At 40.5% G+C, this 23,163-nt stretch overlaps 1 protein-coding gene across 4 annotated transcripts in view; it reads right to left on the reverse strand.

Moving 5' to 3' along the window:
• The window catches only part of LOC140463182 (protein-glutamine gamma-glutamyltransferase 2-like), a 45,036-nt gene extending 24,261 nt beyond the window's left edge, over window positions 1–20,775 (reverse strand). Inside the window, exons 1-3 of one of the 4 annotated variants that reach the window (XM_072556965.1) lie at window positions 20,751–20,775; window positions 2,746–2,925; window positions 1,568–1,807 (exon numbers count right to left, since the gene is read on the reverse strand). In XM_072556965.1, the coding sequence (XP_072413066.1) occupies window positions 1,568–1,807; window positions 2,746–2,925; window positions 20,751–20,760 (430 nt within the window). In that variant the 5' untranslated portion in view covers window positions 20,761–20,775. Of the gene's footprint in view, window positions 1–1,567; window positions 1,808–2,745; window positions 2,926–5,904; window positions 6,037–11,885; window positions 11,996–20,750 lie in introns of those variants that run through there. The other 3 variants (XM_072556966.1, XM_072556967.1, XM_072556968.1) reach the window with 3 other exon arrangements.
• Between the last annotated feature and the right edge of the window lie 2,388 nt (window positions 20,776–23,163).

Here is a 23,163-nt window from a genome sequence, read left to right on the forward strand (position 1 = left end):
CTGCATATATATAGCTACATTCCAGAAATAGGATGGTGCTGCAGCTACTCTATAGATATGTAACAGATGCTGAAGAGCCCAAGATGGTCTGTGTGTGCTCATCCTGTGCAGGGCTTCCATATTACTTAAGGTCGTTCCATGCTGTGAAGGTTGTATGTCTGAAACTATAGTTAAACTTAATGCTTGTGCTTAAATCACTTTTCAGCATCCTGTGCAAAATTTAACTGATATTGACCACAGCATTCACTTAGCAACTAGCCTTTAGTTTCCACCTTAGAACTATTACCTGCTCATTCATTCCCATCCCTGAGCCTCCCATTGCTCTCCTCTCCCCAAATTCCTGAGGCAGCCTGTTTTACAACTCCATAGGAACATAAGAACATAGGAACAGGAGAAAGCTATTCAGCCCATCCAGCTTTTTCCACCATTCAATAAGATTGTGGCTGATCTATGACCTCATTCCATATACCTGCCTTTGGCCCATAAACCTTAATACCTTTGCTTAACAAAAAAATTATCTATCTCAGATTTAAAATTAATGTCTGAAATTATATCCGCTGCCATTTGTTGAAGAAGGTTTCAAACATCTATTGCACTTTGTGTGTAGAAGTGCTTTGTAACATCTCTTCTGAACAGTCTAGCCCTAATAATTACACTATATCCCCGGTTCTAGAATCCCCAAACGTGAAAATAGGTTATCTACCTTCTCTTTTCTATAAATATCTTGAAAACTTCGATCAACTCACCTCTAACCCTTCTTAAAATCTAGAGAAAGTATGCTTATTTTGTGTAATCTCTCCTCATAACTTAGACCCTGAAGTCCAGGTATCAACTCTCACCCAAGCTCAGAGCAGGTTGGGTCTATCCTAATGAGGTCAGTGGATCAGTTTATGGACACCCTGAATTTTCTCCTCACTCCAACGCTACTTTCACACCTTTTCTCCACTCTCTAGCTCTGCCGATCTCCACAACCCAGTACACCCAACTCCCCAGTTCCACTGATGTCAGATGAGCCACAGAAGTGTTGGGAGCAGAGCCTAGGGGCAAAGGACTGGGTGTGAGATTGGAGTATTACGGCATCATGGGTGTGTGGTGGTGCAAGCTAAATGCCCAAGAAAACCCTGTAAGAGCTATAAACACTTTGGAGCACTTCAAATGAATGAAACCATTTGGGAACACTTAAAAGCAAAGTAAACGGCAACTGAAACTTTTTTAGAAAATTATTTAGTTAACAATGTCTAATACTTTGTAACTAGGCCTTGCGAATCAATTATCGAATGCTCTGTCCAGCTTCCAGGAGAGAAGGTCCTGAATGTTGCCATAGTCAATGAAACACATATTTTAAAAATTGCCAGTTAATGTGCTGACTTAAGTTCAGAGTAATTTATAGCCTCTAGTTTTGGAGTCCCCCTCCCTCACCATATGGCAACATTTGTTTCTGTCCATGTTACAAAATGTCAGTGGATTCAACTATGTTTTATTGCACCACACAACGTTGGTCCATCTTCAAACCTCTTTTACAATATGGTTCCAAATTTCTCAGAATCTGTATTCAAAACATCCCTACCTTTGCACCATGGATTGAAGAGGAGGATGAACTCCCCAATTAAGTAATTCACAAACTTGTTTCCCGTCATTCTTTGAAGAGATAATTTATATTGTCCGATCTTGGCATTTGGAGATGGACATATCCGCAAGGTCATTCTGGTTCCCGTGCTAGAAACAACAACTGCTTTCCAAAAGTTTACACCATACGAATTTAATTCAAGCAGGATTTTGGTTCCAAATGCTGTTGAAGGTTTTGGCCCTAAAACAAGACAACAAAATTAAACAAGCTTGCATTGAACCACACTACAACTGTACATGAACATCCCAGCCAACTGTCAACATCATCAGTTTTAATTAAGTGAACAAGGTAAAATATATTTCAAAATACTGTATAAAATGTTCCGTTTGAGAAGCAATATAAGTCGAGTGACTTCAGCACAACCCTGATATTTTCATAATCGTGATATAATTTGATGACATGATAAACATGATTGGGTAAATCTTGTCCTCTATGAAGAAATAGTTACATGGGGCTTCATGTCCATTGGTTGTTTGTCCATAGTCTGTGGCCTATTTCATGAATACCAAGCAAGTTATCTCCTGATTATTGTGTGCCACTGTATTTATAAGAAATTCAATCATTGTAATCCATTTCTTTACCTTTACTTTTACTTTTTCTAGACATATATTAGGATTTATTTCAAAATACTTCAATTACATCTTCCATTTAGAGTCCATTATTTGTACCAAGCACATCCAGGTGGTTTCTTCAGATGAACAGGCTAGGTGGTGTTGGAGGCAAAATGAAAAATAGGAACTTGCTCTCTGTTCTTCCCTAAAAGGAAAAGCTGAAGGTGTGGATCTCTCAGGCTTAACCATCCCCATTTGCAGAGTAAGCAATTCCTTTGTATACAAATTTGTTTCCTAATTTAACTTGTTTATAGTAATTGATTTCAGAGGAGTTGTAAAGCCCTCACATCATAGCCATCATTGCAAATTGCTACAAGAACCAATAGTATCATCTACCATAACACTGTGTGTGGGTTGAACTCATTGACACGAAGAAACTCAACTTGTATTGTTCACAGATATTGCTAATAAATTGAGAAAGGTTGGGTAGAACTGTGAGTAATTACAGAATTATATAATGTTCATATTTGTCATTTCATGCTCCCCATTTCATTCATAACAGACTACCTGTCTCAGCACAGATTACCACTGTGCCATTGTCAATAAATTCATCACTGTAAGATTGCAGTGTGAGATGGAAAGGCTGCCCCCGCCTGATTATCAGCTGCTCAGTGCTGATTTCGGTGGTCCTGTGCTCATGGTTGTTCTTCTCACACTGCAAATCGACGGTGAAATTCATTTCCAAAACTGTAAAAGAAACCACAGGATATTCAGGTTATAAAAGGCAAGAAAAAAAAGCCAACAACTGTAACATTTTGTCTTGTGCTGCATGGACATAGTTCCCAGCTGTATAAGAGTTCTCAAGGTCAAAATTAGTTAAGGACTGGTTAAGAAGTGCTGACTCACGATCATCTACTTCTCAATATTGGACCAAGTCAAATGTTATTCCATTGAATGATTAACATAAACTTTATACTGTGTTGTAGAAGCAAGAATGAGGGAATCATTTCAGAAAATAATTATATAAGTTTTGGGGATGACTTTAGATCCATTTCAGCTTCCTCCAGAGACTCCCAGCATCTCAGATATCAGACCTCAGTCAATTCAATTAATCTACGTGATATCAAGAAGTGGCTGGAAATATTAGATTCCACAAATGTTGAGAGTCCTGACAACATTCCAGCAATAGTGTTTAAGAGGTGCTCCATGTTCCTAGCCAAACTGTCCCAACACAGTGTAAAATCTAGCATCTCTCAACCATGTGGAAAATTGCCCAGGTATGTTTTGTACATCAAATCCAACCCAGTCAAATACTGCCCCATCAGTCTGCTTAGCAACAGACTACTTAGCAGCAGTTTACTCACTGACACTCAGGTTGGGTCTGTCAAAGCCACTCTGCTCCTGACCTCGTTATAGCCTTAGTACAAACATGGATAAAAGAGCCAAATTCCAGGGATGAGGGGAGAGTGACTAGATCTAACATCAAGGCAACTTTGATCCAGTGTGACGTCAGGAACCTTGAGCAAAACTGGAATCAATGGGAATCAGGGGAAACCTCTCAAGAAGGCAGCTCAGGGGACTCTTCTCCAGGGCAACTTGGGACAGGCAATAAATGCTGACTCAGCCAATGACACCCATATCTTCTGAATGAATAAAATTATTGTCTTGATGGAAAGAATTAATCTGGGTGAATTCTGCTCCTTGATCATAATTATCTTGTGAAATATAGCACTTCCTTTTTAAAAAAAAGTGCCACTCCCTAGTGTGGATCTTTGAATCATTGTTTCTTCAAATAACCATGAAAAGAATGTGCTGAAGTGTTGAATAAAGATTGAGCAAATCACCTACACTGAACATTCCAGGTATATGCAGTTTGGCTGCATTACAAACTGGGTTCTTCAAAAGATGCCAATGGTTGATAACAACAGGATGTGTATTGAACTATGAATGTGTTTACATTCAGAGTTTAAATTTTCTGGTGTTATTTCCAAAAATTGAATTTGAGAGAATGAACAAATCGTGATCAGCAAATCGTTATATGTATCTCTGCTACTATTGAACAAAAGTATTTAAGTCCAAGATCATATACTGCTGAAAGCAGAAATGGAGTGATAACATTTTACATGCTATCAGTAGGTTGACACCCAGCATTTATATGGCAAAATTTTCCCTAACACATTTTTACATAATCCTTTCCAATGCCTCTCCTTTGTCATCCAGCTGCATGGGTCTACACTTGCCTGTTTGATTCTTACCTATCAAGTTTTAGTTACAGCAATTTACCTTCTGACTCCAATACTGCTGTCAAGAATCTATTCGTGGCTGGCTCCTACTTCTCTTCTATGCGTGACCTCAGAGACATCATCTGAAACCACTATGCCTGTTACCTCACCACCACCATTGTTGTAAACATCTCCAGTACATCCTGATTTTAATTGTTCCACCACTGACAGACTTGACAGTTGTCAAGGTCCTAAACTCTGCAATTTGCACCCTAAATCTCTCCAACTCAGGGCCATGTGGGGTGGGATGATGGCTCAGTGGTTAGCACAGTTGCCTCACAGCACCAGGGACTTGGGTTCAATTCCTCCCTTGGGTGACTGTCTGTATTGAGTTTGCGCATTCTCCCCATATCTGTCTGGGTTTCTTTTAACAGTCCAAAGGTGTGTGGGTTAGGTAGATTGGTCATGCTAAAGTATCCAAGGATGTTGAGGCTAGGTGGGTTAGCCATGGGGAATGCAGGGATTGGGATGCTCTTTGGAAGATTGGTGTAGACTTGATGAGCTAAATGGCCTACTTCCACACTGTAGAGATTCTATGATCTCTCTTTCTTGTTTTAAGATACCCTTAACACCTATATCTCATCCATCTTAGTATCTCTTCATGTAGAACTGTGTCACCTTTTGTTTGATAACACTCCTGTGAAGCACCATGGCACATGTTATTGTTGCAAAGGTGTTGGAGAAATACAAGTTGTTATTGTTATTGTCTCATCTGAAAGACACCTCCACTGGCAGGGCAGCTCTTATTCAATGCTGTACTAAAGTGTCATCTTAAAGCTTTTGAACTCACATTCCTTGAATACACAATCTACCGAGAGTGATATCTCTGAGAAATGGCTTACTCTAATTATGATATGGAGGTGCTGGAGTTGGACTGGGGTGGACAAGGTCAAAAATCACATGACACCAGGTTATGGTCCAACAGGTTCATTTGAAATTGCAAGCTTTCAGACCTCTGCTCCTTCCTCAGGTGTGGTATGATGGGGAGGTATAAGACATAATATTTATAAGCAAGAAGTTAACAACTTGAAAACTAGCTGCCCTTGTTGCATCCTTCAATCAGTTAGGAAGTAGACTGCTGATTAAAATGCAAAATCCAGATTCTTTTCAAGTCTTTGTCCCTAGATAATAAAAGGTTTTATCAATGTTCAAAAGGTGATATCCAGGTAGACAATGCATTTCAGGTGTAGTAAGGTCCCGCTTCGAATCTATGTTTTAAGCTGAGGTACAGTTTTACTTTTTTGGCAGAAAACAATCTTGAATGAAATAATTTGTGCATGTGTGTCTGTGTGAGTGAGTGTGTATGTGAGAGAGAGTGTGTGTGTGTGCGGGAAAGAGAGTGTGTGTGGGTGAGAGTGTGTTTGTGTGTGAATGGGTATGTGTGTGTAAGTGAGTGAGAGAGAGAGACAGAGTGTGTGTTTGTGTGTGCATTCTTTAGTCTTACCTCAGCAAGTCTTGCAATCATTGCAACATTCAGTACAAGTATCTTTTTCTTCAGTTCTCTGCTCAAGGGCAGGTCTGACCCTTTGCACCATAAACTCCACGTTGGGTAGGGCAAAGAGGCAGGTTCCAAATCCACCTCAGGCAGAGCTGGGAAGTGAACACTGTTTTGTAGACACCATTCAGACCCATATAAATACACAACTTAGGAGTAAGGGCAGGCCATTTAGCCTTTCCTGCCTGCTCTACCATTTAATAAGATCTACCATTTAATAAGGTCATGACTGATCGGATTGTGGTCAAATCCACTTGCCTGTTAATTCCTGATAATTTTTAAATCCCGTGTTACTAAAGAATCCATCTATCTTTGCCCACCCCCATTCCCCTGTCTGGGGGCGAGACTTCCAAAGACTCAGAAACCTCCAAGAAAAAAAAGCCTTCTCATCTCAAGTCTTCATCAGGAGACTCCTTATTCTACAACTATATCCTTGCTTTCTAGTCTTTATTACAAGGGAAAACATGTTTTCAAATTCACTCAGTCAAGCCAACTCAGGACTGGATTTTTCTTTTAAGAAGTTCACCCCTCAGCCTTCTAAACTCCAATGGATCCAGGCTCAGCCTGTCTAACCTTCTCTCCATCCCAGGTAGCAATCATTGAACTGCCTCTGAACTGCTTTGAATCCACTTACATTCTTTCATTGTTAGGAAGACCAAAACTGTACACTACCTTCCTTCAATGTAAGTGACAGACTCTGAGCCTCCAGCCCCCTCCCACTATCTGGATTCTTCCTCACCATAAAACCCAGAGATCTACCTTCCTGTCAGCTATGATTCTTTTTGGGCTGTGTTACCTGCACTACCTGCAGCAGTCACCAGTTCAGGCACTGCCAGGGGGATGGAACCACGTTCCAATCATATTATGTAAACTGGACTAAATCAACCTGAAGCCTCCTTGCATCGTCCTCATAATTCACAACCCCAAATAGGTTGTGTCATCAGCAAATCTTGCATTTGGTTCTGTATTCCAAGTCATTTATATATGTCATGAATTGATGGGGCATGTAATGTTTCAACACGACTCGCAACCTGTCATGTGGATGAAGGCTCACTTATTCTCACTCTCTGTTTCCCATCTTTCATAGAGCCATCGAGTCACACAGCTTGGAAACAGCCCCTTTGGACTACCTAATCCACACTAACCAGCTTGCCTTAACTGAGTTGGTCCTGTTTGCTTGCATTTGGCTCATATCCCTTTAAAGCTTTCTTATCCATGTACCTGCCTAAATGTTTCAGAAATGCTGTAATTGTACCCACCTCTAACACTTCCTCTGGCAGCTCGTTCCATATGCGGACCATCCTCTGTGTGAAAATGTTGTTCTGCAGGTCCCTTTTAAACCTTTCCCCTCTCTCCTTAACTAATTCTCAGCCTGTGTGAGTATATTCCTCCAATCGTGCGTGCTTTAGTTTTGTCCACTAGCCTCTTATATCAGACCTTAACAACAGCTTTCTTGATCCAAAGCATCTCCTATCTCAGCAGTGAGTACTTTGAAGATTTTAGGATGATGTCTGCCAGGGAACTTGTAAGATTTAAGTTCCAACAATTTTAGTAAAGCAATTTCAATACTTGTTATGATCTCAAATGACAGTAATCTGATTGGAGAATTAGGAGATTAACAAATGCAAAGTGAAGAGTATGTTGGTTATTAGCATGTCTAATTAGATACAGAAAGTGATGTTTATGAATGCTTTAAGAATTAAAACAGAAGAAACTCAGTTCTTATGACAGTTAATTTGCAGTGGAAAACAGGTTGACAAGGAATATTTTGTGAAAAGGGCACTTTAAGAGCAGGGCTCAGTTAGTTCAGTTGGATGATGGCTGGATTGTAATGCAGAACGATGCCAACAGCATGTGTTCAGTTCCTGCACTAGCTGAGGTTACCTCAAAGGTCCCATGTTGCACCTGAGGCATGGTGACCATCAGGTTAAACTCACCCACCACTTTTCTCACTATTGGGAGAGCAGTCCTATAGTGTGGTATGGCAATGGCAATTTCACTTTGACTGAAATGTACCAGATTTTCATGGATAGGTTTAATTTGGATCTAACCTTCAAATACAGCCTCCTTGCACCATATAACGATGGGGAAGACAGTGATATTCAGTTTTTGATGAGGAATTGTGAAGAGTCACAGCTTGAATGGAAATTTTTGGATTTCCGTATTTAGCTGTAATGGTTATCATCTGAAGTGACTGAGGCATTTGTTGATATATATATTTGTATGATATATTTTAATGATAATTAAACTAATAGTCTCATCAGTTTTAATTGTCATTATTTTGAAAGTACGTTATAAGCCATTATATCCAGTTGATGAAGAATACCTATACTGAATATGCAATCTTTGCTTAAACATGTTCTTTGTCACTGTAGAGTTCCTATATAGATGAGAGAGTTATAGCAGAGTGAGTCTAAGGAGGCCACTTATTCTTGCTCCTATTTTAGTTGAAAAGGGAAAGTTAAAATAGGTATCAGCTGGTGAAGTGTTACACTATCGGGCATTGATAGACAGTATGAATAAATTTTATACACACTGATTTCGTGTGGAGGTTTGATAGGTGGAGCATAGGTCATTGAGCAGAATTGTAATAATGTCGGTCTATTTCTGGAAAGACACCATTGACTAGCAAGGTTTTGCACCAAGTGGTTCATTACAATTTTATTCTTAAGATGCATTTTAAATGAATAAGCCTCTGAATTGGCCTTGTATGAGGGTCTGAATAAAAATAATCGATGGCTTTCAATGCAGTTTTTCAGCAGTAGACTTACCATGATACCTGGCATTCAAGGTGAAAAATGCCAAGGAAGAATACACAGACTAATCTGGTATTCCAGGAATTTAGAAGTTGAAAGGGTGACTTGATCAAAGTTTTCATAACATTGAGGGCAACAGATAGTATAGTAGAAGTTGAATGATTTATGATAGTTTAGGAGTCTAGGATTGGGGCCATAATCTGAAAATTAGAGCCCAAAAAGTATTTCAGGAATAAATTAGGAAATGCTTCTACACTCAAAGATTGGTAGACATTCGGAACTCCATTCTGAAAATGTCACTTGATGCCTGGTCAATTGTTAAATTTAAAATGATGATTGACCGATTTCTGGTAACCACAGGGAGCCTAGAACCAGACAGCACAACTTCAACACAAGGGGGATGCCACACAGGTCGGAGATAAGGAGAATTTGTTTTACTCAGAGGGTTGTGAAAATGTGGAATTTTCTCCCACCGGGGTCTGTGGACGCTCAGTTTTTGAATGTTTAAAGTGGGTTGATAGATTTATGATTACCAATAGTGTATAGGATTATCAAGGTGGCTTCAGTAAAAGGTATCAAAGTGTTCAATGAGCCGTGATTGCAATGAATAGCGGGGCAGGCTGAATATCCTATTTCAAACCCTTGTTCCTAACCAAAGATATTAAGAGGCATGGGGCAAAAATAGGAATACGTAATTAGGTGGGACATCATCCATGATCTCACTGAATGACGAAAGCAGGCTCAAGGAGCTAAAAAGCCTCCTCCCTTTCCTATGTTATTATGCTATTCACCTACTGCATTTCAGAAAATCACATATTTGGCAAAAGTCCATTCTCCCCCTGTTCATTTGCCACAAAGTGCAGGGGTTAGCTCAGTAAGATTGTGAGTAATTTGTTTGGTGTGGTGGTTCTTTGTTAATGACCATTGCAAATGGTATCTGACAAAATGCACCGTATCAGTCACATGACACCTAAAAAGATGGCAATGTGCAGGGAATTGAGTGTGGCTGTGGGTCTCTTTGACATTCTGCAATCCTGTTTGACTACATCCATCTAAAATGGTTTTCCCTGGACATATTGATCATTCTTTTTAGCATCATTGGCTAGACCAACAGTTATTTCCATTTCTCAGTTTGAGCATTTCAGTACTTTAATAGCCAAACGATTGTTAAACAATTTTATGTATTAACATTTACAGGTAAGACAGTAAAAGGAAAGGACTTTTGTTTTTAATTCTTACAGGAGACAAAGGATTGCAAAGGTATTAAACAGTACCTTCAGTTTTTATATAAAAGTGAGGTTAGTTCTGAATGAATAGATAAAAGAGGAAATGTCAATGTAGATAATGTAACGTTCCTAAAGAAGCATCACGGTGCTAAAAGAATTGGTGAAGTTCAAAGTGGAAAACATATAAGACCCGAATGGCAAGGAGCCTGAAAATTGAGGTAAGTCAGACAGAAAATAGTAGGGTGCTTTCAAGCATCCCTTAATATGGAGGTTTCCTAGATAATTGGATGATATTTAATGAAGCAACTCTTTCCTCAAAGAGAGATGATGCAGAAGGAATTACTAATATGAAGACAGAGCTCAGAAGCTTTAAGTAAGTTGATGGACTGAAGAAAAGTAAAATTTATTTCATTTGGCCAATCAGGTTGAAATCACAAGAAACTTTGGTAGGTTAATTGGGAAATCCATGACCTACTTTAAGCACTCTTTGATTTACGTAGCATTTGGTACCCTAACCCTTCAGCCACCTGTCACCCTAACCTCTCACCCATCAGAAACCATGCCCCAATGTCTGTCTAATGCCATACCCTTTTATCTACTCAACACTAGTAGCTTCTAAACTGAATTAGAAATAAGTTTGCCCATCTGAACCAAAAACAAAGCTAATGGTTTTACATGGAGAAAGTGAGGACTGCAGATGCTGGAGATCAGAGCTGAAAAATGTGTTGCTGGAAAAGTGCAGCAGGTCAGGCAGCATCCAAGGAGCAGGAGAATCGACGTTCCTGAAGAAGGGCTTATGCCCGAAATGTCAATTCTCCTGCTTCTTGGATGCTGCCTGACCTGCTGCACTTTTCCAGCAACACAATTTTCAGCTAATGGTTTTACATGTTTACTTTACCTATCATAAACACAAAAGTATAAAGAGCTTTCCATTAGCAACACAGGCATCCACAATCTCCTGCTTCATGAAAATTTTTGGAATTTAAATCACTATTCTGGAAGATTGCTGTGACCTTTTTTTTAATAGAAAAGCCTTCTCAGAAGTAGCTAGTATCCATCTGCCTCTACTTTGAACTCCAAATGCCAAGAAGGTCACCAATATATACAAGTTTTACATCCGTTATCATACTATAACAATTGCCTTGAGGCACCTAATAATGGAGATGCTGTATAGAGACTGGTTGAAGTTAATTATACATTCTGTAATTATCAAGTTAAAATCTTTTCTAACATATGAGTGCAAATTTTGTGAATAAAGTACAATATTGGAGAAAGGCTTTCGTTATCCAGGTTGTAAAAACAAACGTGTGTCAGAATTGGAAAACAGTAACTAAATTTAAGGTGAGTTGTTGTTGTTAAAGTTGCTAAAACAAATTTGCAGAAGAATAGAGAATGAAGCAACAGCAACAGTGGGAGTTAATGCTAAATGAAAGAAGACAAAAATTATCAATAGCCAGCAAAATCTGAAATAATTTAGAAAACAACTTAGCCGTCAAGTTCCAATATAAAGGCCCATTTCTGCCAATATTGTGAGGTATGCTGTTATATGTCTTGTGATACAATAGGCAGGGGAATTTCTATAAATTCTAATATCACATTTTCTTTAAGTCTCTTTTTTGCTCTCTTTTCTCACGCAATGCACCTTGAAAAAAAACTTCTAACATATCTTAATTCAAAAAATCTATTCACTTACCTGAATTAGTTAAAACAAATCTTTCTTCCTTTCATACTGCCATCCTACCACGCACCTCCCAGAATAGAAAGCTTTAACTGGACTCACCATGCACCACGTTTCTTACAGTGAAGTGATATAAAAGTAACAACTTCTAATATATCTTAATTCAAAAATCTATTCACTTTCCTAACTCATTTAAAACAAATCTTTCTTCCTTTTGTACTGCCTAGCTCCCACACACCTCCCAGAATAGAAAGCTTTAACTGGACTCACAGTACAGGCACGTTTCTTACAGTGAAGTGATCTTTCCTCTTCAGTGTACTTCCAATCACTATAATGTATCAGGGCTGCTCAAACTTTATACTATCAGCTCGTGTGTAATTGGCTGCAGCATGCCTTTTCTTGTTAACTAGGAAGGCCAAGCATCAAAGTTGCCTAACCTGTTCTATCTAAGAAATATTTTAGCTACTTGTAGTGAGAATATAGTGATTCAAACTAACCCTCAGGGTATCACAGCGGTCATCAATTTTTCTTCTTGTTTATTTCGTTCTTCACCTTTTGCAGACTAGACATTTCTTTAATCAATAAGGAAGAATAAAACACACCCAGTCAGTCGGGGCTACACTCATTTGCAGTTCTAACTTAAAGTTTATAGAACCCCTACAGTGCGGAAACAGGCAATTTGGCCCACAGAGTCCATAATGATACTTCAAAAAGCAACCCACCCAGAACCCCGACCGTACCCTAACTCTGTAACCCCATATTTCCCATAGCTCATCCATCTAGCCTGCACACTATGGGTAATTTAGCATGGCCAATCCACCTAACCCTGGACTGTGGGAGGAAACCGGAGCAACTAGAGGAAACCTACGCAGACACAAGGAGAGCACCCAAATTCCACACAGACAATCACCTAAGAGTAGCATTGAACCTGGGTCCTTGGTGCTGTGAGACAGCAGTGCTAACTGAGCTACCATGCTAGCCAAAGTTGCTGAAACCAGGAGCCCAACTACATTGAAAACAATGGCGTAGCCATGGGCACACGTATGGGCCCCAGCTATGCCTGTCTCTTTGTTGGCTATGTTGAACAGTTGATCTTCCGTAATTACACCGGCACCACTCCCCACCTCTTCCTCCGCTACATTGATGACTGCATTGGTGCCACCTTGTGCTCCCGCGAGGAGGTTGAGCAATTCATCAACTTCACCAACACATTCCACCCTGACCTTAAATTTACCTGGACCATCTCTGACACCTCGCTCCCCTTCCTGGACCTCTCGATCTCCATTAGTGACGAGCGACTTGACACTGACATTTTTTACAACCCCACCGACTCCCACAGCTACCTGGATTACACCTCTTCCCACCCTATCTCTTGCAAAAATGCCATCCCGTATTCCCAATTTCTCTGCCTCCGCCGTATCTGCTCCCAGGAGGACTAGTTCCACAATAGAACACACCAGATGGCCTCCTTCTTTAGAGACCGCAATTTCTCTTCCCACATGGTTAAAGATGCCCTCCAACGCATCTCGTCCACATCCCGCACCTCCGCCCTCAAACCCCACCCCTCCAACCGTAACAAGGACAGAACGCCCCTGGTGCTCACCTTCCACCCTACAAACCTTCGCATAAACCAAATCATCCGCCGACATTTCCACCACCTCCAAAAAGACCCCACCACCAGGGATATATTTCCCTCCCCACCCCTTTCCGCCTTCCGCAAAGACCGTTCCCTCCGCGACTACCTGGTCAGGTCCACACCCCCCTACGACCCACCCTCCCATTCTGGCACTTTCCCCTGCCACCGCAGGAACTGTAAAACCTGTGCCCACACCTCCTCCCTCACCTCTACCCAAGGCCCTAAAGGAGTCTTCCACATCCATCAAAGTTTTACCTGCACATCCACTAATATCATGTATTGTATCCGTTGCTCCCAATGTGGTCTCCTCTACATTGGGGAGACTGGGCGCCTCTTAGCAGAGCACTTTAGGGAACATCTCCGAGACACCCGCACCAATCAACCACACCGTCCCGTGGCCCAACATTTCAACTCCCCCTCCCACTCTGCCGAGGACATGGAGGTTCTGGGCCTCCTTCACCGCCGCTCCCTCACCACCAGACGCCTGGAGGAAGAACGCCTCATCTTCCACATCGGAACACTTCAACCCCAGGGCATCAATGTGGACTTCAACAGCTTCCTCATTTCCCCTTCCCCCATCTCATCCTAGTTTCAAACTTCCAGCTCAGCACACTCTCCTTGACTTGTCCGGACTTGTCGAACCTGCCTATCTCCTTTTCCACCTATCGACTCCACCCTCTCCTCCTTGACTTATCACCTTCATCTCCTCCCCCTCTCACCCATTGTACTCTATGCTACTCTCTCCCCACCCCCACCCTCCTCTAGCTTATCTCTCCATGCTTCAGGCTCACTGCCTTTATTCCTGATGAAGGGCTTTTGCCCGAAACGTCAATTTCGCTGCTCGTTGGATGCTGCCTGAACTGCTGTGCTCTTCCAGCACCACTAATCCAGTATTTGCTTTCCAGCATCTGCAGTCATTGTTTTTACTACATTGAAAACACTTCAACCCTTCAGAATGGCATATTATATATCAGTGCTACAGTCCCACATGAGTAGTCTTTGATCATCTCATGTTCTAGAATGTGGTCATTAGAATTACAATGGATGTCACTTTCTTATTCAAGAAAGGAAAGGATTAAAGGACAGAGCTGCCCTTGAAGAGCCAGTGTTGCCATGGATGCTATGGGCACATATGCCTTGCTTCTGTTTTGCAATTTCTGTAATTTTAAAAACTGCTAAAACATTTACCTTACCGAAGAGACTATAAGTTCAAGCCCTACCTTCTACCCAGGTAGACATTTCATAAATTGTTTTTGGCCAAGGTTATATAATGGTGACAATGTTACAGTATAGTGCAGTCTAGTGACAAATTTACAGTGAAAATGTGCTTATAATGCAAAATTCAAAGCAGGATTTGGCAGAAAGTTTTAATTCTCTCTGCTAGGTACGTTTTCTACTTGGTATTGTCAATCAATCTTTTCTCCTCCCCTTGTTTCTGAGGATTAGGTCATTAACAGCCATTGGATTGGTCCATAATGGACAAAGAACTGCATTTGTTGCCATTACCTCCTGCAAAGTGATTATCCAGATACTTACCTACTCCTCTTACTGCCATTAGGCATATTGAAAAGATATGGATATTGAATGATCAATCTGTTTGGTCATATTACAAATGCACCTTCTGTGATCAATAAGTTTTCGAGTGGGATTTGAACCTAGAGCTTCTCATCTTGAGTTTGGGACACTACCCACTGTACCACAAAACCTCACACTGAATGTTTTCAGACAATACAATTGATATAATATAAAAGTCCATTCTGCTAGTGGATTGATGCAAGCAGTGCAAAATATAAGTGTAAATTATAGATTTGCCTCAGAAATGAAATGCAGTTTAAGGCAAAGTATAAATTGGGAAATAATGATAGAACTCTAACAGTGCAAGTCTTTCAGCCCTTTGACTTTGAACTGACCATCTGAAGAGTAGCCCACCCAGACATAGTACCCTATCCCCATGACCCTGCATTTCCCATGGCTGGTTCGTGAAGCATGTACACTACAGAACAATTTTAGCATGGCCAATCTACTAGCCTGCACATATTTAGACTGTGGGAGGAAACTGGAGCAAACCCACAGGCACAAGGAGAATGTGCAAACTCTGTACAGACAGTTATAGAGTCATAGAGTCATAGAGATGTACAGATGGAAACAGACCCTTCGGTCCAACCTGTCCATGCCGACCAGATATCCCAAATCAATCTAGTCCCACCTGCCAGCACCCGGCCCATACCCCTCCAAACCCTTCCTATTCATATACCCAACCAAATGCCTCTTAAATGTTGCAATTGTACCAGCCTCCACCACATCCTCTGGCAGCTCATTCCATATACGTACCACCCTCTGTGTGAAAACGTTTCCCCTTAGGTCTCTTTTATATCTTCCCTCTCACCCTAAACCTATGCCCTCTAGTTCTGGACTCCCCGAGCCCGGGGAAAAGACTTTGTCTATTTATCCTATCCATGCCCCTCATAATTTTGTAAACCTCCATAAGGTCACCCCTCAGCCTCCGACGCTCCAGGGAAAACAGCCCCAGCCTGTTCAGCCTCTCCCTATAGCTCAAATCCTCCAACCCTGGCAACATCCTTGTAAATCTTTTCTGAACCCTTTCAAGTTTCACAACATGTTTCCAATAGGAAGGAGACCAGAATTGCATGCAATATTCCAACAGTGGCCTAACCAATGTCCTGTACAGCCACAACATGACCTCCCAACTCCTGTACTCAATACTCTGACCAATAAAGGAAAGCATACCAAACGCCTTCTTCACTATCCTATCTACCTGCAACTCCACTTTTAACCAGCTATGAACCTACACTCCAAGGTCTCTTTGTTCAACAACACTCCCTAGGACTTTACCATTAAGTGTAAAAGTCCTGCTAAGATTTGCTTCCTCAAAATGCAGCACCTCGCATTTATCTGAATTAAACTCCATCTGCCATTTCTCAGCCCATTGGCCCATCTGGTCAAGATCCTGTTGTAATCTGAGGTAGCCTTCTTCGCTGTCCACTACACCTCCAATTTTGGTATCATCTGCAAATTTACTAACTGTACCCCTTATGCTCACATCCAAATCATTTATATAAATTACAAATAATAGAGGGCCCAGCACTGATCCTTGTGGCACTCCACTGGTCACAGGCCTCCAGTCTGAAAAACAACCCTCCACCACCACCCTCTGTCTTCTACTTTTGAGCCAGTTTTGTTCTCCTTGTATTCCATGAGATCTAACCTTGATAATCAGTCTCCCATGGGGAACCTTGTCGAATGCCTTACTGAAGACCATATAGATCACATCTACTGCTCTGCCCTCATCAATCTTCTTTGTTACTTCTTCAAAAAACTCAATCAAGTTGCCTGAGAGTGGAATCAAACTCAGGTGCCTAGCACCTGGTGGGTAGAGATGTGTAATAAATGCACTACAATTACCATGGGTGATTTTAATTTTCACACTGACTGGACAAATTGGATGTGCAAAGTTAATGTGGAAGATGAATTTGTACAGTACATCAGAGATTGCATCTCAGAGTAGTATATTGCATAACTTACTTGAGAACAGCCCATTTTAGTTGTAGAGTCATAGAGATGTACAGCATGGAAACAGATCCTATGGTCCAACTTGTCCATGCCAACCAAATATCCTAAATTAATCTAGTCCCATTTGCTGGTACTTGGCCCATATTCCTCTCAACCTTTCCTATTCATATACCCATCCAGATGCCATAGTATAACTGTACCAGCCTCCACCATTTCCTCTGGCAGTTCATTCTATGCACACACCATCCTTTGTGTGAAAAGGTGGCCCCTTAGGTCCCTTTTATATCTTTCCCCTCTTACCCTAAACCTATGCCCTCTAGTTCTGGACTCCCCCAACCCATGGAAAAATGAGGTAGGATTAATAAGAGGCCTTGTACTTAAGGATCCTTGTAGGTAAGGTGAGTACTGATCCCAGCATAATAGAAGTTCAAAGTTAGTTTGAAAGAGGGCAACCTGGGTATCAAACCAGATTCGTCAACTTAAATAAAGGCAGTTACAGAGGTATGAAGGAAGAGTTTCTAAAGCGGACTGGGAAAATAAGTGGAAAGTTAATGGATGAGAAGAGCTGACAGTTAAATAGACATTTCATCACCCTCAGCAAAATTTTATTCTAGACTTGATCAGAAGAATGAGCCAGCTATGGTTTAAAAGGGAAGTCAGGAGAGTATCCAAGCAAAAGCTAAGGCATGCAAAGTAATGAAAAGTAATGGTGAGTAGATGATTGGGATATTTTAGGTAACCGTAGAGATGATTAAAATACTAATATAGAGGGAAAACATTATTGTGAAAGTAAATTGGCAAGAAATATTTTAAAAAGCAACAGTTTCTATGGGTATATAAAAAGAGAGTAGACAAAGTAAGTATGGTGCCACTGAGCGATGCTACCAGGGAATTAATAATCTGGAACATGGAAATAACAATTAATTTAAACTAATATCTTGCATCAGTGTTCATCATAGAGGACATTGTAAATATATTAAAGATAACAGACAGGTAAGATACTAATGGAAGGAGAGGCAAAGTATTTGAGAAACTAATGGGACCAAAGGCAGACAAGTGACTGGATCCTGATGCCCTACATCCAAGGGTTTTAAAAGAAATGGCTGCAGAGATAATGGACACATTGATCAAAACATTACAGAACTCATCTGATTTCCAGCAGATTGGAAACTGCTAATGTGATGCTACTGTTCAAGGAGGGGGGCAGAAAGAAAGCAAGCAGGAAACTATAAGCCAGTTAACATAGCATCTGTTATTGGGAAAATGTTACAGTCCATGATTAAAGGAGCAATAGCAGAGCATTTAGAAGAGCTTAATGCAATCAAGCAAAGACAGTACGGTTTTGTGAAAGGGAAATAGTATTTGGCAAATTTGCCCGAGATCGTTGAGGATATAACAAGTAGAGTTGATGAAGAGTTACTGATATATGTCATGTATTGGAATTTTCAGAAGGCATTTGAAAAGACTGAAAATTGATGCACAAGATAAGATCTCTTGGTATTGGGCTATTATATTAGCATGAATTGAGGATCGGTTAGCACATAATAAACAGAGTCTGGGTCTTCTTCAGGTTGGAAACGTTTCAGATTTTCGCATTAATGTAGGAAGGAGTGAGACCAAATACTTTATAGGAAGAGTCAAAAGACAAACGATTATTTAAATGGAGAGTGACTTCAAGATGTGAAGCACAGGGGGTCTTGTGCATGAAACCCAAAAAGGTGGCATACTGGTGCCGCAAGTAATTAAGAAGGCAGGTTGCATTTTGGCTGTTAATTCTATGAAGTTAGAACCAAAAAATAGGAATGTTTTGTTATTACTCTACAGGGTTTTGGTGAGGCTGCACCTGGAGTATTGTATTGCCAAATTTTAAATAATGATATATTGGAGTCAGTTCAAAAGAGATTCACCAGGCTGATTCCTGGGATGAAGGACTTGCTTTTGTCAAGAATAACTAAACAAACTAGCTCTTTATTCATCAGAGTTTAGAAGAATGCAAGGTGATATTATTGAAACATATAAGATTCTGAGGGGGCCTGACACAATAGGTGCTGAGAAGATGTTTCCAAATTAGGGGATATACTTACAGAATGGGAGAACACACCTTTAAAACTGAGATGCAAAGGAATTTCTTCTTCAAGAATGTCTAGAATACGAACCATTGTGGTGATTAGGTAACTGGAAGTATTTAAAGAGGAGTTAAGTAGACTTTTGAAATATTGGAGAGTTGAGAGCAATGAAGAGCTGGCAGAGAAAAGGAATTTCATCTTGTGATAAATTAGTCACCATCTTATTGAATGGCGGGATGCACTGGAGAGGTTGAATAGCAAGGCCACTCCTCTTTCTTATGTTCTAACGTAGCAATTACAATTGGATTGTCCCTCCACTAACTTTCACTAAAACTGCCCAGGAGTTCTGTGTTTCTCAACTCATGCTTCTCTCGAAGCATGAAGCCTATCTAATCTAGGAGCCTTCCATTGCAGTGCAGGATCAGTGTGGAGACCAAATCAAGCCAATTTTTATAGCAGTAATTTATATATTCTGTGGTTTAAAGATGCAAGATACTTTGATAAGTTATATAGAGAAGATAGGTATGCAAAGTTCTTGAGTGAGGATGTAGGTGGCCAAGCGGGTGAGTTAGGGAATTGGGGAGCAGAGGGTGGTTAAGGACATAGGAAGCCAACTGGTAAGGGGATATGGTGTGATGGGTGGGTGAGTGGGTAGCATGCCAGGAAAGTGGGCGAGGGAATAAGACAAGAAGTGGGTAAGAGGATATGGCAGCAGGTTTGTGGTTGAAGGGGGAGATTGATAGGTGGGTGAGGCACTAGAGTGGTTGGTAAATAGGTGAGGGGCTAAAATGGCAGTTGAGTGAGTATAGGTTTAGAGTGGGAGAGGATGTGCAGATGGCAGGTAAGTAGGAAAGAGTTTGGTGGTCAGGGATTGGGTCAGGAAGGGTCAGACATGGGCATGGATTAAGTATTGGGTGCTGGGGGTGTCAAATGTCAAGAGTGACGGTGCATCAGCTGTTGGGGAAGGTCATGTGTGGGGCTGTTGAGTCAAGGTGTGTTATTGGATGTCAGATTTGGGTGTGGGTTGATTTTATAGCTAGATGGAAGTTAGAAAAGATAACTCTTAAGGTTCTTCTTCAGAACCCTCTGAAGTCTGTGACTCTAACTCAATGAGAGAGTTTTTCAGAGGACTCCTGGGACTGGTTATTTCTCATCACATAATTCAATTTCCTTGGAAATTAGGTCATAGTCAGTGCTTTGAGATTGCTGAGGGGTATCTAACCACATGTGCCAGGTTTTATTAGGTCTTTAACAATCTGAAGACTGGAAGATCTGAGTTAAAATCTCTTATGGTGTCTCAAAGGAAAACTGCATTCACAGTCTAGCCTCTCACTTTTCCTATCTCAGGTTTACTTTCACCAGCTGAAATGACATTAAATCGCTCAGTGACAAGACATGTACATCCCCTGGTGGATTAATTCTGAGCCAACAGTAAAGTCTCTTTTATAGTTTATCAATAATTACATCAATATAGTATTCACTTATCAAAAAAAAATCTCATGACATAAGCATGATTGGAATGAAGTTGTTAATCGTAATTGAAACAATCTAACCATGCATTTGTATAGCACCTCATGATATCCCAAAGCTTTTTACAGTTAATGAGGTTCTTTGATTGCAGCCACTGTTGCAATATAGAGGGTAATGCCTTGACATAATGTACTTACCAGGGAAGATCAAATTCACCTTCTACAATGCATATCACACTGATCTGAGAGCGCTTAGTATTTACACAAATTTTTCAACAATAACAGTACCAACTCCAATATTAAACTCCTTTGTGAGCACAACTATTTTCCTTTACAACACCAAAAAAACTAAAATAAAACTACCTTTTGAGAGACAAGAAATAACACTTCGACAGTCATTACAAACTTAAAATTAAACAAATTCCTGACTTACAATGAAGCATTGAGGTGATTTCAGGGTAGGGCAGGGAGTGGGGTGGAAGCCACACCTAGAAAACACTTTATCGAAGCGCTTGTGAAGGTTCAGTCTCATGAGTCAGTGTGCTGACAAATATGGTCAAAGAACGACATTAATTCAGAGATACACTGATTTAGTTACCACCACTTAAGTAGCAAAGGCAATGCAGGGAATGTACCAAGTTGAAACTTGTTGCTGCTGACAACACATAATCTTCAGTCAATGTTAATCAGTGCTGATAGAAGCCTATACTTTTCACTTATGTTCGGGACCATTTTGATTATGAAGACTGCTTCAGAATGTTAGATCTTTTTTCACTGAACTGGCTTAGGGTAAATGACAGAACAAGGAGAGAGTCTTTGCTAGAAAATAGAAAAATTAACAATTTGGTAAAAGGGGTACAGACCCAAGACTGTTTTAAACAAATGCTTAAAAAGTAAAACAAAGGGCTATCACAAGCGGCACTTATATCATTTAAATTGAACATATATTTCCAAATGAAGAACTTAGAGATAATAGAAGACAATGCAAAATGAAAATTGAAGGATCTGAGGGCAAATTTTAAGCCAACATACCTAATAGGAATGGAGTTGATGACCCATTAGAACAATGAAAATCAATTAAGTTATCAGGGGCATGGATTACAAAAGTTGGTAAGTCATGTTGCAGCTGTTTAAGACTTTAGTTGGGCCATATTTGGAGCATTGTGTTCAGTTAGGTCACCACCCTACAGGAACGATGTGGAGGATTTGGAGAGGGTTCAGAAGATACTTGCAAGGATCATGCCTGTATTACAGTTTGGATAAATTTGGATTGTTTTCACGAGAGCATCGAAGGCTGAGGGGCAATAATGTGCATTTCGTTAACACGCATTCACTGTAATGCGATTGATGAATTGGGGACAATGTTTCTAAAGTGCAAACTTTTAAAGCATGTGTTGGTTATAACATGATTCTGGTTTCATTAGTTTAAATGGTGCTACTATTGTGCGACTTTTTCATAACATGAGATTGCACAAGAATGGAACTACTGCATTATTGCAGAACCGACTGTATATTAACTTATGAGAGGCATGGATAGGTTGGATAATCAGAGTCTTTTTTGCAAGATAGAAATGTCAAGTACTGGGGGGCATTAGTTTATGGTGGGAGGGGGAAAGTTTAAAGAAGATGTGCAAGTTTATAATACAGAGGGTGCAAGGTGCCTGTAATGCACTGCTGGGGGATATAGTAGAAGCAGATATGATAGCAGTATTTAAGAGGCATTTGGACAATCACATTAACAGGCAGGAAATAGAGGGATACAGGCTATGTGCAAGCAGACTGGATTAATTTAGGATGGCATGGTCACATAAACATAGTGGGCTGAAGAACCTGTTCCTGTGCTGAATGTTTTATGTTATGTTCTGTGGAGCTTCTTCCCATTGGAAATACCTTGACTGTTATTTGTAACTCAGTGCAAATTAGCCTGTCAGAAGCAGACAAATATTCATTAATAAATAGAAATTAGTGTTCTATAATATAATTAAGCCAAGGTGGTTCAGTGGTTAGCACTGCTGCCTCACAGCGCCAGGGACCCACATTTGACTCCAACCTTGGGTGATTGTGTGGAGTTTGCACATTCCCCCTGTGTTTGTGTGGGTTTCCTCCGGGTGCTCCAGTTTCCTCCCACAATCCAAAGATGTGCAGGTTAAGTGAATTGGCCATGCTAAATTGCCCAAAGTGTTCAGGGATGTGTTGGTTAGGTATATTACTCAGGGGTAAATGTGGAGTAATAGGGTAAGGGAATGTATCTGGGTGGTTACTCTTTGGAAGCTCGGTGTGGACATGTTGGACCAAATGGCCTGTTTCCACACTGTAGGGATTCTATGGTTCTATGAAAACAGACACATGTCCAATTTGCTGAGTAAAGTCACACAGGATGGGCTTCACAAGCTGACTGAGTTAACTGAAAACATTGTAGAATTGTGAGCTTTGTCAAAAAGGAAAAGAAGACGCATGTAAGGTTTAGGAAACTGAAGTCAGAGCCTTTGAAGAATACAAAGAAAATATGAAAAATCTTAAACAAGGTGTTAGGAGGACTAAAAGGGGCAGGAAATGTCCTTGGCAAACAGAATTAAGGAAAATCACAAGGTGTTTATACATATATAAAGACCAAGAAAGTAGCTAGAGTAAGTATAGGTCCACTGAAAAAAAGGAATGTATGCATGTTTCTAGAGGAAGTGGGTGTAGTCCGTAATTAATACTTTGATTGGTATTCACAAAGGAGAAAGATATGGTGGATGGTGAGTCTAGAGAGGGGTATGTTGATATTCTTAGGTAGATTGATATAAAAAAGGAGGATGTGTTGAGTGTTTTGAAAAGCATTAAGGTAGACAGGTCCCCTGGAA

The sequence above is a fragment of the Chiloscyllium punctatum genome, chromosome 37 (genome assembly GCF_047496795.1).
Source record: "Chiloscyllium punctatum isolate Juve2018m chromosome 37, sChiPun1.3, whole genome shotgun sequence".
In the NCBI taxonomy this organism is placed as follows: Eukaryota; Metazoa; Chordata; class Chondrichthyes; order Orectolobiformes; family Hemiscylliidae; genus Chiloscyllium; species Chiloscyllium punctatum.